Source organism: Rattus norvegicus, chromosome 2, assembly GCF_036323735.1.
Source record: "Rattus norvegicus strain BN/NHsdMcwi chromosome 2, GRCr8, whole genome shotgun sequence".
Lineage (NCBI taxonomy): Eukaryota > Metazoa > Chordata > Mammalia > Rodentia > Muridae > Rattus > Rattus norvegicus.
In genome coordinates this window covers 173,393,719-173,411,481 of record NC_086020.1, presented here as the reverse complement: position 1 = coordinate 173,411,481, position 17,763 = coordinate 173,393,719, and the positions used below count along the sequence as shown (strand labels likewise).

At 42.0% G+C, this 17,763-nt stretch overlaps 1 protein-coding gene and 1 pseudogene across 2 annotated transcripts in view; both read left to right on the top strand.

Moving 5' to 3' along the window:
- Alg13l-ps1 (ALG13, UDP-N-acetylglucosaminyltransferase subunit like, pseudogene 1) overlaps window positions 1-9,741 on the top strand; it is a 161,585-nt pseudogene extending 151,844 nt beyond the window's left edge.
- Window positions 1-17,763, top strand: part of Fhip1a (FHF complex subunit HOOK interacting protein 1A) — a 170,263-nt gene that overhangs the window by 78,033 nt on the left and 74,467 nt on the right. For both annotated transcript variants that reach the window (XM_039102756.2, XM_039102754.2), the window contains one exon: window positions 9,627-9,851. In XM_039102756.2, the coding sequence (XP_038958684.1) occupies window positions 9,747-9,851 (105 nt within the window). In that variant the 5' untranslated portion in view covers window positions 9,627-9,746. The remainder of the gene's footprint in view (window positions 1-9,626; window positions 9,852-17,763) is intronic.

The following is a 17,763-nucleotide window of genomic DNA, read 5'->3' as shown; positions in this document are numbered from 1 at the left end:
CCAAAATGATCCCCCTCTGCTATTAGCTGTAATTGAGGGCAACGAGTTCACCTCTCTTCAGGTGTTCCCAATATTTGAAGAGTCGTCACCCTTAGATAGGATTTTATGTGGTAAGCACATTTACGGTAATAGACTTTTTATGTATTTAGTAGCAACCAATTTAGAGCATTCCAAATGTGCATTCTAAAACAATGAGTTTTTCTACTGACAGTTGCTCAGAAAAAAGCAAAGATTGATTACTGATCTCAGAATTAGAGCTGGGTGGGTTGGTTTTCGGCTACAGATTCCTGAAAGGCAATGTTCTCCCAACAGTGAAGTCATTACAGATACAAACTCATTAGCAACTAGAATTCCTGTAAAGGTTGTCATCCAAAGGCCTTTATATTTCTTTGATGGTTATCTGATTGTAACAGCTTTGATCAAGTACATAAAATAATTATTTGAGCTAGAAGAGACCCATGAAACAAAGATTGAGTCCTAACCACTTACCTAAGTGGTTTTAAAATGAAGACCTCCCGCCTTTGCTCCTTAAGGTCTCACAGCTCCTAGAGATGGAGCTCAAGTCTGTACCCCATTTGCTAGCTTCAAGGCTGAGTTCTGAAGTTGAGACTTAATGCTTTTAGTCCCCTCTCAGCTTTCTGCAAATCAACAGATCATCAGGACGGGACAAAGTAGAAATGTAAAGGGAGCCTGCCTTGCCTTTCCAGGGTTCTAGGCACTGCTCTGACCTGGCAAGTCAACCCCGATGATGCAGCACTCCCCACCTGTGTTCCTGACCTACTTTTCTTCTGCTCCATTTGGTCCTTTGGAACCCTTTGTCTTATATCTTCAAATCCCTCAAGTGCATTAGGCTCCTTCTAAGTAGGTTTGCAAATATAGGCAAGTTTCCCCTTAATAAAATCTTGATTTGACTCTGTTCTTCTAAAGATAGCCATCTTTTTGCTTAATTTTTTTAAAAAATAGTTTGGAGTGAGAATTTTGGTTTCTTTGAAAAACACGGAAATATTCTGGGAATAAGCTTTCACTTCGACCCCAGGTTTGGGAGATGGGGCTGCTCCAGATTATTCACACGAGCTAAGATTTGCCTCGTGCTCTAGCAGGGGTGTGATTTTGCCAGCTGCAGATAGTGTGACTTTGGATTCTGGGGACTTCTCAGAAGGTATATAAATGCTAGGGCCCCAAGAAGGAGGTAGGTGTGTGTGTGTGTGGGGGGGGGTGTTGTTGGTTGGTTGCAGTTTGTTAAGTAGTGGTGTGCAAAGAAGAAGAAATTAGATCTCCTCACAGCGAAGAGCAAACCTGCCTCAAGGAGCTGGCGTCCTGCCTCCAGTCAGTAGGAAGTAGTTTAATAACAAGTCCCCCTCCCCCTCTCTCCTTTTTCACTCTTACCGGGGGTTGAAAAGATTGGAGAAAAACAAAACAAAGTTGCAAAGTCTCGCTATAGTAATTCATTGTGAGAAGTTAATTATTTTTAAAAGATAAAAGCAGCAAAGACTAGTATGAGATTCTATGTAACTAAATGCCAAAACATTCATAGTTTGTATTCACTCTGCTAGTGAGAGAGTGATATGTCAAAAATAATTGCTGGAGCTTCCTGACAATGTGAGTTTTTGACACATGCCTAACTTTCCTAAGTGTTAGAGCTTTCCAAAGAGTAGGGAGGGGTCAGGCTGCCTGGGCCCCCAGGAGCCACCAGGTTATGATCCGGAAAAGCAGGACCTCAGCTTGTTCATGAAGCATGGCCTTCACTGTGACATTTTCTCCATGCACGGGATTGTACTTTGTTCTCATTTATCTCGTTTTCTTGATAGTCTGCTTCTGAGGCTATAGGGAAAAGGGAGCCTTAGGACTTCTACTTCAATGATTACGTCTCATACTGTAACATTTTGTAATATGGAGCATATTTTTATTCTTTCATAACCAAATACTAAAATATCCGGCCAATCAAAACAGGGCCAGTAAACCACATGTGATTCTATGGCTCCTAATCCTGTTACCATTTATATTTAATATAAATTTTCTTTCTGTATTGATGAGACAAAACATATCCATATGTAATATTAATGATAGAAATGTAACCAATCGTAATGTCTTTGGAAATGATATAGATGGTTCTGGTTTCGTTGTGAAAATTTTGTGATTAAATTCTAGGCTGCTATAAATGTGTTTTGACAAGTTATCTTTTTTTTTATCCTTACCCCTCCAAATAAAGAATTAGCAACTACACCCTGAAACCCTGAAACCTGTTTGCTACCACTGTTACAAACAGTATTCTGAGTAGTGTGTGTGTGTGTGTGTGTGTGTGTGTGTGTGTCTGTGTGTGTGTGTATTAGTGATTTGTTTGAAGAAAGAAAACAATAACTTGTACAGGTCAGAATATTGTGTAGAGCTCTCTTAAGCATGAAATTTGAGTTGCTAGGCACATGTGTACTTATGTGAAGTGTTTGGCTCTGTATGAAGAGTGACAAATGTCACCCTAACTGTCCCAATACCACATTTGGCTTTCTTTTGTCCCTGCTTCATTTGTTTCCTTTGGTCATGATCTGGAAATGCAGAAAAATGAAGGGAATAACATAAAACTGGGAAAATACAGGAAAATGTAGACAACTTATTGAAACTGGCAATCTAGGAAGTGTGTGTCTGATATAGCTCTCAGAAATATGGAGCTGTCTCTCTCAGCTTTGTATTGCCCCAGAGAACACAGGGATTTAATTCTCTAGTACTGGGCAAGGAGGGGGCATGGAACCATCTGATGTGGAACCATTGTAGTGTTTGTGGCTATGTTGAGGATCTTCTGGAACAACTTTTTCTGTCTCCTGTTTAGGTTATCTAACATGCTTCGTTTCTTCTTTCTCTTCCAGGTTTTCTTTTTGTTATGATTTCTATGACACAATTTGAATCTTTGTCCCCCTGCCTCAGAAAGTGTGATTGGAAAAGTATAAACCAACAGAGCTCGGTTTTCCTAGAAAAGATGGACTCCTTGAGGGAATTGGGACAGGGATGTACTGTAGCCCAAAAGGAGAACGTAATGTCTTAGAATGTGCTTTGGACTTGGGAACCAGAGACTTAATGTTCTTTTTCTATGAAAGCTGTCTTGTAAGCTCAGAGCCTTGGCTAAGGTATTTTCCTCCGCATTGTATTCTTCGATCCCGGAGAATACTAAATAAATATAAGTCCTCTTTGAGAAGTGTATTAAAGCACCTTAGAAAACACCATTCTTCCCCTTTTCCATTTTCTTTACTCAGAGGCGATCTGGAGGATGTATGCTTTAAAGAAGGACTTTTAAATCCTGAAGTTGAAAAGCATCTTAAGAAGTCTTGCGGTTTTCTGACCTCTGGGATAGACTAGGTCCTTTGATTTTACTTCATTATGACTTTTAGCCTCTAGATAAAGGTATCGGTGGTGTCTTAGACACATAATGCTTGGGACAGTGAGGACATTGACTCATAATCCAGTTTTTTCACACGCAGCAAATCTAAGCATTGATAAGCGATAGTCAGGTAATCTAGGCCAAGTAAGGAGCCCAGGAGTTGGGGTCAGAGGGAATAGGAGAACTCGTGTTCTGAAAACATGGGCTGTGCTCCCATTGTTTAAAACATCAGCTGGCAGTGAAGCTGCAGGAGCCCTGCGGTCCAGACTGAGCCCAGTTCTGAACTGACCCGGTCAAACAGCTCCCTGCACACAAATCCCGTGGGAGGGAGAACTAGATCTTCAGAGGGGCAGATATGCCTGGGAAACCAGAGGAGACTACTCTCTGCCCACATTTCTGACTCTAGAGGAAAACACCTAGCGCCATCAGGGTCCCCTGTGCACAGGGACCCAGAAGTAGGGGCAGGCCCTGCTAGTTGCTGCCCTCATGGAGAGCTGAAACCCAGCCCCGAGGAGCAACTTCAGGCCTGAGACCAGAGATTAGACCAACTTTTCTGCTCCAAGTGACATGCCTGGTGGACTCAGGACGCACGCCTACAGAAACAGCTGAAAGCCAGTGGAAATGAATGACTACACACCTGAAAGCAAAACCCTCTGTTCCCATAACTGGCTGAAAGAAAACAGGAAAACAGGTCTATAGCACTCCTGACACACAGGCCTGTAGTCAAGCCACTTTCAGAAATAACAGAACAAGGTAACACCAGAGACAACCTGATGGCGAGAGGCAAACGTAGGGAGCCAAGCAACAGAAACCAAGACTATATGGCATCATCAGAGCCCAATTCTCCCACCAAAGCAAACACTGAATATCCAAACACACCAAAAAAGCAAGATCTATATTTAAAATCACATTTGATCATGATGATGGAGGATTTTAAGAAAGACATAAAGAACTCCCTTAGAGAAATGCAGGAAAACACAAGTAAACAAGTAGAAGGAGAGGAAACACAAAAATCCCTGAAAGAATTACAGGAAAACACAATCAAACAGGTGAAGGAATTGAAAATGGAAATAGAAACAATAAAGAAAGCACAAAGGGAGACAACCCTGGATATAGAAAACAAAAGGAAGAGACAAGGAGCCATAGACACAAGCATCAAATCACAAGGATAATAGGTATAGAAGAGAGTGAAGACTCCCAACTCAAAGGACCAGTAAATATCTTCAACAAAATCATAGAAGAAAACTTCCCTAACCTAAAGAAAGAGATGCTCATAAACATACAAGATGCCTACAGAACTCCAAACAGATTGGACCAGAAAAGAAACTCCTCTCATCACATAATAGTGAAAACATCAAATGCACAAAACAAAGAAAGAATATTAAAAGCAATAAGGGAAAAAGGTCAAAGTAACATATAAAGGCAGATCTATCAGAATCACACCAGACCTCTCACCAGAGACTATGAAAGCCCGAAGATCCTGGAGAGATGTCATATAAACCCTAAGAGAACACAAATGCCAGCCCAGGTTACTGTATCCAGCAAAACTCTCAATTAACATAGATGGAGAAACCAAGGTATTCCATGACAAAACCAAATTTACATAATATCTTTCTACAAATCCATTCCCACAAAGGATAATAAATGGTAAAGCCCCACACAAGGAGACTAGCTACACCCTAGAAAAAGCAAGAAACTAATCGTTTTGCAACAAAACATAGAGAAGACAAGCACAAACATAATCTCACCTCCAAATACAAAAATAACAGGAAGCAATAATCATTATTCCTTTATATCTCTCATCATCAATGGATTCAATTCCCCAATAAAAAGACACAGATTAACAAACTGGATACATAATAAGGACCCAGCCTTTTGCTGCCTACAGGAAACACACCTCAGAGACAAAGACAGACACTACCTCAGAGTAAAAGGCTGGAAAACAACTTTCCAAGCAAATGGTCTGAAGAAGCAAGCTGGAGTAGCCATTCTAATATCGAATAAAATCGATTTTCAACTAAAAGTCATCAAAAAAGATAAGGGAGGACACTTCATATTCATAAAAGGAAAAATCCACCAAGATGAACACTCAATCCTAAATATCTATGCTCCAAATACAAGGGCACCTACAAACATAAAAGAAACCTTACTAAAGCTCAAAACACACATTGCACCTCACACAATAATAGTAGGAGATTTCAACACCCCACTCTCATCAATGGACAGATCATGGAAACTGAAATTAAACAGAGACATAGACAGACTAAGAGAAGTCATGAGCCAAATGGACTGACAGATATTTATAGAACATTCCATCCTAAAACAAAAGGATATACCTTCCTCATGGTATATCCATACATCACCTCATGGTACTTTCTCCAAAATTGACCATATAATCAGGCACAAAACAGGCCTCAACAAATACAGAAAGATAGAAATAGTCCTGTGCGTCCTATCAGACCACCATGGGATAAAGCTGGTCTTCAATAACAATAAGGAAAGAACACCCACGTATACATGGAAGTTGAACAATGCTCTACTCAATGATAACCTGGTCAAGGAAGAAATAAAGAAAGAAATTAAAGACTTCTTTGAATTTAATGAAAATGAAGATACAGCATAACCAAACTTATGGGACATAATGAAAGCTGTGCTGAGGAAAACTCATAGGTCTGAGTGCCTGCAGAAAGAAACAGGAGAGAGCATATATCAGCAGCTTGACAGCACACCTAAAAGCTCTAGAACAAAAAGAAGCAAATACACCCAGGAGGAGTAGAAGGTAGAAAATAATCAAACTCAGAGCTGAAATCAACCAAGTAGAAACAAAAAGGACTATACAAAGAATCAACAGAACTAAAAGCTTGTTCTTTGAGAAAATTAACAAGATAGATAAAACCTTAGCCAGACTAACCAGAGGACACAGAGAGTGTGTCCAAATTAACAAAATCAGAAATGAAAAGGGAGACATAACTACAGAATCAGAGGAAATTCAAAAAAATCATCAGATCCTACTACAAAAGCCTATATTCAACAAAACTTGAAAATCTGCAGGAAATGGACAATTTCCTAGACAGATACCAGGTACCGAAGTTAAATCAGGAACAGACAAACCATTTAAACAACCCCATAATTCCTAACGAAATAGAAGCAGTCATTAAAGGTCTCCCAACCAAAAAGAGCCCAGGTCCAGACGGGTTTAGTGCAGAATTCTATCAGACCTTCATAGAAGACCTCATACCAATACTATCCAAACTATCCCACAAAATTGAAACAGATGGAGCACTACTGAATTCCTTCTATGAAGCCACAATTACTCTCATACCTAAACCACACAAAGACCCAACAAAGAAAGAGAACTTCAGACCAATTTCCCTTATGAATATTGACGCAAAAATACTCAATAAAATTTTTGCAAGCCGAATCCAAGAACACATCAAAACAATCATCCACCATGATCAAGTAGGCTTCATCCCAGGCATGCAGGGATGGTTTAATACACGGAAAACCATCAATGTGATACATTATATAAACAAACTGAAAGAACAAAACCACATGATCATTTCATTAGGTGCTGAGAAAGCATTTGACAAAATTCAACACTCCTTCATGATAAAAGTCCTGGAAAGAATAGGAATTCAAGGCCCATACCTAAACATAGTAAAAGCCATATACAGCAAACCAGTTGCTAACATTAAACTAAATGGAGAGAAACTTGAAGCAATCCCGCTAAAATCAGGGACTGGACAAGGCTGCCCACACTCTCCCTACTTATTCAATATAGTTTTCGAAGTCCTAGCCAGAGCAATCAGACAACAAAAGGAGGTCAAGGGGATACAGATCGGAAAAGAAGAATTCAAAATATCACTATTTGCAGATGATATGACTGTAAATTTAAGTGACCCCAAAAGTTCTACCAGAGAACTCCTAAACCTGATAAACACCTTGAGCAAAGTGGCTGGGTATAAAATTAACTCAAATAAATCAGTAGCCTTCCTCTACCCAAAAGAGAAGCAAGCCGAGAAAGAAATTAGGGAAACGACACCCTTCATAATAGTCCCAAATAATATAAAATACCTTGGTGTGACTTTAACCAAGCAAGTAAAAGATCTGTACAATAAGAACTTCAAGACACTGAAGAAAGAAATTAAAGAAGACCTCAGAAGATGGAAAGATCTCCCATGCTCATGGATTGGCAGGATTAATATAGTAAAAGTGGCCATTTTACCGAAAGCAATCTACAGATTCAATGCAATCCCCATCAAAATACCAATCCAATTCTTCAAAGAGTTAGACAGAACAATTTGCAAATTCAGCTGGAATAACAAAAAACCCAGGATAGCTAAAACTATCCTCAACAATAAAAGGACTTCCGGGGGAATCGCTATCCCTGAACTCAGGCAGTATTACAAAGCAATAGTGATAAAAACTGCATGGTATTGGTACAGGGACAGGCAGATTTCCATTTTACGACTAATCCTTGCTTTGAAAACCCTTTCATCATGAGTTGCCCTGCCACAACTGTAGAAGTTCTTGCTTTTGAATGCTTCATGTTCTCTTGTGTTTAATTCTACACTTATAAAGAACTTTACCTATAAATTCAATGTAAGTCAGTACCAGATCTGTTCTCACGTTTTTGTGGTTGGTGGAAAAGAACAATTGATCATGGTTCTTTTTGTGACATCCTTCTGATACGTTGTAAATAGCCAGCTCCTCCAAACCTGCACAAGTCCGCAGTTACTTTCATGTCTGTCTGTCTGTCCGTCCGTCCATCTGTGTGTGTTTGCATGTGCGCAAACACTATCTCTCTCTCTCTCTCTCTCTCTCTCTCTCTCTCTCTCTCTCACACACACACACACACACACACATACACACGCACACACACACAAACAGATGCCATGACACATATGAAGAGGACAAAAGATAATTTGCAGCATGTTCAGATTTTCTCCGTCAACTGTGTGTAGATCTGAGTATTGAACTCAGGTTCTCTGGCTTGGCAGCGACCTCTTTTACTGCTGAGCCATCATGCAGGTCCAGGTCTGAGGACTTACAGGCTTTCCCAGTGCTCTAATAATTGTAATTACTTTCTTCTGGACTCTCTTCAATCTGTACAATGAAAGAAATAATATTCTAAACTCTGCCTAGTCCTTTTCTGCCTGACTGACCTGGCCAGATAATATTAAAATCTTACTGCTTTTGTCAGAGATCCCTACACATTCAGGATACAGTCTGTGACCTTAATTTTTTCCAATGATGATAGTATTATAGTTAGATTTTCTTCATATTTTATCCAGGTAATTCATCTTTTATTTATAAGTTTTTCACCTTTTATTCACAGCTAATAAGATACTATCTTGTTTTTGATGGGTCATTCCTAACTCGTTTGTCAAGGTTACTTGGAATCTTATTATATTTTAGAAAAACTAGAAAACTTTACCTACTTTATAACCACAAAATGATTGAAAATCAATGTTCCTTCTTTCCTTCCTTTCTTCCCTCCTTCCTTGTGTGTGTGTGTGTGTGTGTGTGTTCGTGTGTTCCAGTTCACGAACCTATGTGTGTGCCTATGTGTGCATGTGGAGCTGAGAAGTTGATGTCATGTGTCTTCCTTGATCACTCTCCACTGTAGTAACTGAGGTAGGGTCCCTCAGTTGAGGCCAGACACTACTCTTGTGACTAGTCCAGCTGGCCAGCTTGCCTTGAGGATTCCCATCTTTGCTTTCTGGGTGCTGGAAAGATAGGCCCAGCACCAACCAAGCTCTTCTGTAGGCTTGAAATTTGAACCTCAGTCTTCACGTTTGCCCAGCAAACCCTCTATTCCCTGAGCGGAAGCCTGGAGTTCACCCATGGGTCAGGAAGCTGTTTTTTCCTGTGACTGTTGATTCCCAGTTTTCTTATTACTCTGTGTTTCTTAAACTTCTGTGAAAGTCAATAGCACAGTTTCTTATTTGGTTGTAGAAACTAAACTTGGGTGATTTGGTTCAATAACTTATGTATAGCGAATGCTTTTAGTGGAGAGAAGAAACCCCATAATAGTTTAACACATGAATATAGATTAGTGGCACCTTAGTTTATAACTTTTTAGTAGCAAGTTGAGAGACTAGGAGAAGTTTTAGGTTGAATATAAATAATAGATCTAACTACCATATAGCTACTGTTTGCATTGGATTTTGTCTGTCCTTTTAGTTAAATTTAATAGCCAGTGTCCTGTTTAATATATGAACATAAGATGTATTTTTTTTTATTATTGTCATTACAGGTTTTTGGAAAATGACCGTGAAGACTGAAGAAATTACATTTTTAACATGATACTTGGAGTTCATGACTGCTTACGGCATTTCCTTGAAAATTAAATATGACTTAGACGTGTCAAAGGTTTATGATGTCATCGGTTTCAACAGAAAGCAAACTCCAGCAGGCTGTAAGCCTGAAGGGAGTTGACCCAGAAACATGCATGATTGTGTTTAAGAACCACTGGGCACAGGTAATATATGAGCTCCGTGTCTTATGCGGCGTCAGTAGCCCCCAGCCTCTGTCACACTGAGCCAAGATTTCTTACTCTCTGACAGCCAGCTGGCTTTCCAGAAACACGGGGTGGGAGGGCCCTTTCAGTCAAGAGAAAAGCAGCTTTCTCCTCCTGCTTTCCAGTAGTGAGTATCTGGTTAAAAACAGTTTTCTCAAAGGACTTGTTTATGAAGCATTTGCTTAGTACTGTGCTGAAGCCTTCAATTGTTCTATGCCATTTAGTCTTCTCTAGAAACCAATAAGGTAGCTGGTAGAGAATGGAGCATTATGGGATAAATGACCATCTGGAGGTTCTGCAGCCAACGAATTACCAAACCAGACTTGGTAAACAAGTCCCTTGAGTCCAAAGCCTGTGGGTTTGACCTCGGTGCTCCACCATTGTTAGGCCTGGGAACCCTATACAATGTAAGAAAAGGTACCTGGCTATATGTGAGTCGTCTTTTCTAAGCACATTAGTTTCTATGGATGATTCATTCTGACTCCTCTGTAGCTTTTCTCTGATCGGCTGGTGTGGATAATTAAGGGTTGAATGTTGAGAGAATTTACCAGCCTGCCCCTTTCCACAGGAAGCTTGCAGGTAGTAAAATAAACAAAACTGGTATTTCTTTGCTACTTCTCCAATGTTATACTCCCCAGGTGAGCTGGTAAGTGGCTATTTATGTGACAGTTTTTTAATGACTACCAGGTTCCTTCCTGTGTCTGGAAACAACGCATGGGTTAAAGCCCGGAGCCTGTAAATCACAGCAATTATAGGGGACACGGTTTAGATCAAAAAAGAGCAAAATCAATTCTGCTTCTGGATTGCTCCCATCTTCAAGTTGCTTTTTTCTGCCCTGCGCAAAGCTTCCGTGATTTTTTTGTGCTTTCCCATTATTGTGAGTTATTGTTCACATTTTAATGGATTTACTATGGGCACTACTCCTGGAGGAAAGGAAAGAAAGTAATTCAGGGTTATTCTTGATAATTAGATAACTACCTTTGCCTTTGTGCGTATTAAAGCACTTCGAAGCAGAGGCTCCAAAGTAGGCTTGTGAACCTGAGATGTGGCCAGCAGGCCTGCTTCTGCCCGTACCTGTTTGAATGTTTTTATTATTTTGTGCTTATACCGTGCACAGTGTATCTGTGTACTATATGGTCATTTATTGATTTACTTAAATGTTTGTGCCTATTTTTAGAGCGGGTTGCTACACTACTGGCATTTCAGCTTACCATCCATTTGACTGGCGAAGCCTACCTTTTAAATGTGAAACCTTTGCTCTGGGGCCTACTGAGTTTGTATATAATACATTTGATTATGAGGCTTCCTTTGAGGCTACTGTAATGTGATCCATTTGGCTTTGGGTGCTGGGCTTAGAGACACAGATACACCACTGACCTCCTGACGGTGTGTACATAGATCATCTGCCCTGCTCTGTCCTGTCTCGTTCTCCAAAACAGTCGGAGTGCTGCTAGTATGTCCTGTGTCAGGGATGTGCCTGCCTTTTTACTGATTCTAGAATCCCGTTGGCCATTTCCATGTATGAAAAGCATGAATGGCTTTGACATTATCAGCTACTGTGTGTTATTTGAAGCACGGTGCAGATGCTTAGCACCCTCCTGTTGAAATACAGAGCTGAAGATGGGACTCTCTTGTTAGAGGGAGTGATGTTAGTTATTAAACAGTTCTCGTCATAAAGTGTGAGCCTGTCTTATGACGGTCCAGCCATTTCCTTAGCTTTGGCTGGGTTTTCTTTATGAATGAAATGAAAGGACCTTTTATTAATTTCTTTAGACTTGGCTTTTCCTTCTAAATAAATCTGGGAAATGCCCGCAATCTCTGTCTACAGAGGTTCTGGGAACCTTTCCACTAACTGTATGAATGGAAATATTGGCTGAGAAATCAATTCAGGTGGGTGTCTAAGTGGCTGTTTCCCCGTAGAGGGTGAGTTAGCCAACAGTTCAAGGACATCCCTGGAGCATCTAGTTGGGACAGCTACAGGAATTAAGCCAAGAGAAGGGGCTGGTATGCGTGGGGGTAGTGGAGGAAGTCCCAGTTTAGGCTGTTTGGTTGTGGAAGAAGTTTTGATGTCAGAGGAAGGACACATTACAAGAGGAATGTTGTTAGTAAATGCTGTTTTCTCTTTCTTGTTGGTAAAAAAGAGGGCCAGGAAAGCAAAAATATTTCCAGAAAAGCAGAGGTGTGGGCTGGGAATGAATCCCTCCGCTGTCAGGACTGGTTGTTGTGAATTCATCTCTGGACCTGCATACCTTGGCTCTTTACTGTGGCTTCTCCTGCTGAGGTGAATAAAGACCAACTCAAGTTAAACTCTGGCATGAGCCCCACTGTCCCTGCTCGGACTGCAGCCCCAGCTCCCCTGAGGCAACCAAGAAAACCTGAAAGGCCTCTAGGAATGTGGCACCGTCAGGACTAGACAACCGCCTTTTATTTCCTGGAGTGTGCCATTAACTTCTCGGTACAGTGCTTTTGTTTACCATAAATTAGGAAAAATGAAGGCAGCAAAAGCCTGTGCTACCTGGAATTCATCTGTGTTTGGATATTTCAGTATAAATGCACCACAACTGACATGCGTTCGACAGTCTCTGCTGTACTATTTGTGAATCTCTTCTGTCTCAGAGCTTGAATTACACAGCTGACCGGGATGGACAGATGAGGGTGGCTGCTTTCTGTCTTGGCCTATACTGTCAAGGGCATCTAGTTCTATATTTAGCACAGCTCATGCCCAGGGCAGTCCATCATTCCAGGGATGAGGTCTTGAGTTGCCTGGCACTGCACTTGAATTCCCAAAATGCCCCTGGGTGTGATGTCATAGCTGAAGAGTGCTCTGCAGACACCTAGGAGAAGCCTCCTCCCTAATGATGACACTGGAGAATGGAGGCTTAGGAAGTTGTGCCTGGCCCATGCTTCCTCTCCCCTTCTTGAGGGGTCAACTTTTACCTTAAGTCACAAGTGACTTAAATCCAGACCCCTCTAGTTGAACTTCCCAGTGGCATGTGACCATCCACCAACCAGGACGGCACAGACCGTTCCTTAGATCCTAGCTTCTGTGACCCCAGACTGAAATTGCTTGACATTCATGGCTGCCGTCGTCCTTGGCAAATGTCCTCCATCTCATGCCTCTGTGTGAAGTGCTTGCTGCTCTTTCTGCTGCCGTGTTCCTCCGTTCAAATGCTGCTTTCTACTGGACACATTTGGAACATCATTTCCTCCAGACACTTTTCTGCACTCTTTCATGTTTTTACGCCTCGCCCCAATATCACCCAGGCTTTCTTTAGCTGTCGCACCAGTCACCTCATATTGCAATGGTCTGTACACCATCCGGTTCCCTGCACCATCGCGAAGCTCCTCAGTGTCCGAGGTGGTTAGCGATCCGCTTATATTTCTGCTACCATAATAGAGTGTGGCGTGTCGTAGAGGCTCAATAAACTCTCGAACAGCAAAGCAGCGAACGGGAGGCCCTTCAGAAGAGCCAGGCAGTTTAGGAAGCCGCTGAAACATGCACCGATTTTAAGCCATAGTGTAGTATCCTTCCGGGAGGAGCCTGGACTTACCTTCAGTGAGAAGGAAGACTATGCACTAGCGTTGGATTCTTAGTCATTTACAAGAACATCGCACAATATGGCGGGTTATTGCTTTTAACTCCTCTGTATCTTTGCCTTTTCTGAATGCGAGGGGTCCAAGTGGAAGGAAGCACTGAACTGCAGCTAATCAACTGCTCAAGTGGACTGGCGGATGGATTAAACCGCCTACCCTGGCTATTTCTCACGGCGCACTTGTACCGCGATTGCATGGACCTTGCCGTATTTATTGTCCCCTTACTTTCTTCAAGCAGGAGAACAGAGGACGTGGAGGTGGCAGTTGGAGGAAGCTAGGCAAGGTGGTGTATGCTTGTATTTCTACTAGTTTGGCAGCAGAAACAGGAAGAGAAAGAAGAGTTCACAGTCAGACGAGGTATTTAGTGAATTCCAGGCTAGCCTGGTCTACATAGTAAGACCCTTCCTCAAAACAATAAGTAAGAAAACAAATAAAAATTTATATTTCCATCCATCTAATAAATAAGCTAGATCTTTTTTACCAAAAATTTTGTTTTTTTGTTTGTTTTATGGCATACTTATCCTTTGTGTCCACACTTATACTATATGGGTTTGTTCAGCTCTATTTATTGTGTATAGAGGAAATGAAAAAAAACTGGAGAAAGCCGGACATGGTAATACATTTCTGTAATGCTAGCCCTTGAGTGGCTGAGGCAGGAAGATCATGAGTTTAAAGCCATCCTGGACTAATAGTGAGAGCCTGTACAAAAAACAAGCAAGCAAGCAAGCAAGCAAGCAAGCAAGCAAGCAAATGTCAGGACTGTATTACAGTAATGGTGCTCCAGGAAGAAAGTACACTGGGCCTTCTTTTTCATCTTGGAGGAGATAGAAGTGATAGAAAATGGAGGCATATAGATTGCTTATATCAAATTTGTTCCCACAGTAATGAAAACTAGAGGGCGGGCCTTACGTCTGGTGTGTAGAGTAGAGCTCTGAGTACCCTGAATCCGTTAAAGAAACACAGGAAGAATATAATGTGTGGATTTGGCACCTTATTCTCTTGCTCCGTTTAGCTTTGCTTTGTGTACGCACCTCGCTGCAGACTAGATGACTGAGAACGCTAAAAGACATGGAGAGATTGGAAGTTTAGAAGGCTTAGAGAATTCTGATAAATCTTCCCACTAACATTAGAGCACGCGTGTTCCTTTACAGATTTCAAGTGTCCTTAAACTTGACAGCTGAAAGTAAAGTGGACAAAAGCCATGCTCCCTAAGAGAGGCCGTCAGCTGGTGCTTCTGGGAGACTCTAACATTCTGAGCCTGCTGCAGTGCCTGGGCTCTCCTGATACGCATTCACCTAGTATGCGGTCTGAAGGGCACGGGCTGAAGCTAACATTCTGCTCAGAATTTTTACTTAGAACCTCCTTCCTGGGTTCTTTTCATAGTTGTAATTTATCTTTCAAAAAGGGGGTTTTGTTAGCAGGTGTCCTGGCCTAGGTTATTGTGACCTTGACACCAGTTAGAGTAAGTTGGGAAGAGGGACTCGCAATTTAGAGAATGCCTCCGTAAGACTTGTCTGTGGGCAACTCTATGGAGCCCTTAATTAATTAATTAATGACTACTGTAGGAAGGGTCAGCCCATTGTGGGTGCTGCCGCCCCTGGGCAGGCGGTCCTGGGTAGTATAAGGAAGCAGGCTGAGCAAACCATGAGGAACAGGTCAGTAAGCAGTGTTCCTAAGCTTTAGTTCCTGCCTCCAGATTCCTGCTGTCCATCCTTTCTCCCTGATTTTGGATGATGTACCACAAATTGTAAGATGACATAAACCTTTTCCTCCCCAAGTTGCTTATAGTCATGGTGTTTTTTTTTTTTATCACAGTAAGAGAAATCCCAAGTAAGAAGCGTGTATTAATTATACACAATAGTGAGTTCCTAATGGTACTTTCATATATGTAATATGTATTTTTATCATATTTACCTCTCACTACCCTGATTTGTTCCCCCCACCTGCCCAGATACTCCATTGACCCCTGCACAAAGAAACTTCTTTGAATAAAACTGACTGGCACAAACAAATAACTAGGAAATATTGACAGGCACTTCCGTCACTTAGCAACACGAAAGTAATAGCTTCCCCAGTGGGGCCTGTGTCTTCAGCCCCTTTGTGGTTTTTGAACAGTCTCTCATATAGCTCACATTGCTCTGCAGTTCTTGCACCTCTATCTTCCAAGCCTTGGGATTGAAGGTGTGCACTGCCACACCCCACCTTCATTATATCTCAAAATCCCTGGTTGAGACAAGTCTGCAGCGTCTGATAGAGCTGATATCATGCAAGTGGAGTGAGCAAACCTGTTTCACAAGGACATTATAGTTTTGCTGTTAGAAGACAGAAAGCCAGGCACGGTGGCGCATGCCTATAATTCCAGCTACTCAAGAAGTCTGCGAATTCAACATCAGCCTGGCCTACACAGCAAGTTCAAGGCCAGCCCAGGTGACTTAGATTCTGTCTCAAAAGCAAAACAGACAGCAGAAGCAGCAGCAGCAACAAAACAAACAATAGCCTGAGGATGCAGCTTTTGTGGTAGAGCATGCGCCCAGTGTAAGGCAAGGCCCTGGGTTCGATCTCCAGTTCTGAAAATAAGAGAAAGAAGGCAGGCAGACGGGCAGGCAAGCAGACTGGAAGGAAAGAAGGAGAGGGAGGGAGAGGGAGAAGAAGGAACGAGGGAGGGGGGAAAGGAAGCAGGCAGGCAGGCAGATAGCTTGCGGCCCTGGTAAGACCCTGTAGAGACAGGAACTCAAGGGACGTCCCAAATGGAAAGACTTGGAAATTAAGTACTGAGCAAGGACACAGTGGAAGCTTAGCTTCTGCTGTGGTTGTTTGGTGCATAAAGTGTAATTTGGCCCATGACAGTTAAATCCTCCCCTTCTGTGCAGTGGAAAACGTTGCTTAGTAACTTGAATTTTCCCTCAAATGCCACTTTAAATTGCCATTCCAAGGGGTGTGGAGCTGTGAGTGTTTTTTTCACACGTCTCTCGTGAAGTAAGTGTGCCCCAGTCAAGGTGGCATAGTTGCCTGCTATGGAAGGCATGGGCCAACAGTAAGATTGGACTGAAACAGGTCTCCTGGCAGAGAAACACTTGTATTTATCACAAAGAATAATCGTCTGGTAGCTTGAGGTAAAATTGTGTGATTAATGTGGGCCTTTCCTTTGTTTCTTATTTAGGGTTCATCACTAGTTAATATTCAAGCCTGATGGGGCCATATTAGGGACCAATGTTAGGAATATCTGATGCTCCTTATGCAAGAAATAGGCTATTTAAAAATTGTAGCCTCAATAACACTCATATCTAAAGGTCAAATGGCTTTGAAATTAGGTTAAATTTAGCTGTTTTGATCTGCTGGTAATTTGAAATCCATTGTTCACACTGTTCATTTTGTGTTTACTCTTAAATTATGTTAATTTATACATGGAATTAAATATGACCCAGGCTCATATCCCCTGCCCCCTCTCACACACACACCCTCTAGAGATGAGAAAGATGCTTCGTTACAATGAATGCTTCTATTGTTTTTAAGTGAACTGGTTTATTTCATGAGTGTGGGCTTTTATCATTGCCGATTACTTTATTAAATATTATTTTCAGTTTAATAAAGTAAACTTGTTTCGTAAAGGAGATGTTTACAAAGTATCTCTCTCTGACTATGACTCTTGCAGAATCCCCACAGCCTGGTCAGGGCTTGCTTGAGTGTGACAGAGCAGCTAGTCCCAGCAAGGGCCAAGCCTGCAGGAGGCACTGTATGCAGCCTCAGTGTTGAATTTCACCACTCACCCGTGTAGGTTAGAGTCAGCATAGAGGGTAAAACTGGGTGGCAGGCAGAGGAAACAGGAACAAGGATAAGAGGGTTTGATGGCAGTGATGTGAAGCCAGAGAACAAAAGGGAAAGACAAGGAAAGCCCAGGTCACATGAGGAGTCTGTCTGCAGCAACTGGGAGGACCTGGTCCCCCTTGGATAGAAGCGCTTTGGCATTTCAGTGCAGACTTGAAGACTCCTGCTAGGGTAGGAGCCAGTCCCTGGGCGAGGCCTCAGAGCCCACTTGGAAAACAGGTCACAGGTGTGTCTGCTGGCAGGAACAGGAAGGAGAGTAAGCCTGGGAAGGTCCTACCGAGAAGAAAGGCTCAGGATCTGTAACAACATGGCACTTGCTAAATGTGGGTGCTCTGTGACTCACCCACACACCCATCTCCCAGGCAGTAAAACTGCCCATCATGGTTGGGAGTGAGAAAAGGGATCCAGGGTGTCTGCTTCCTTCCAGGTCAGCAAACCTTTTATCTCTGTAGAT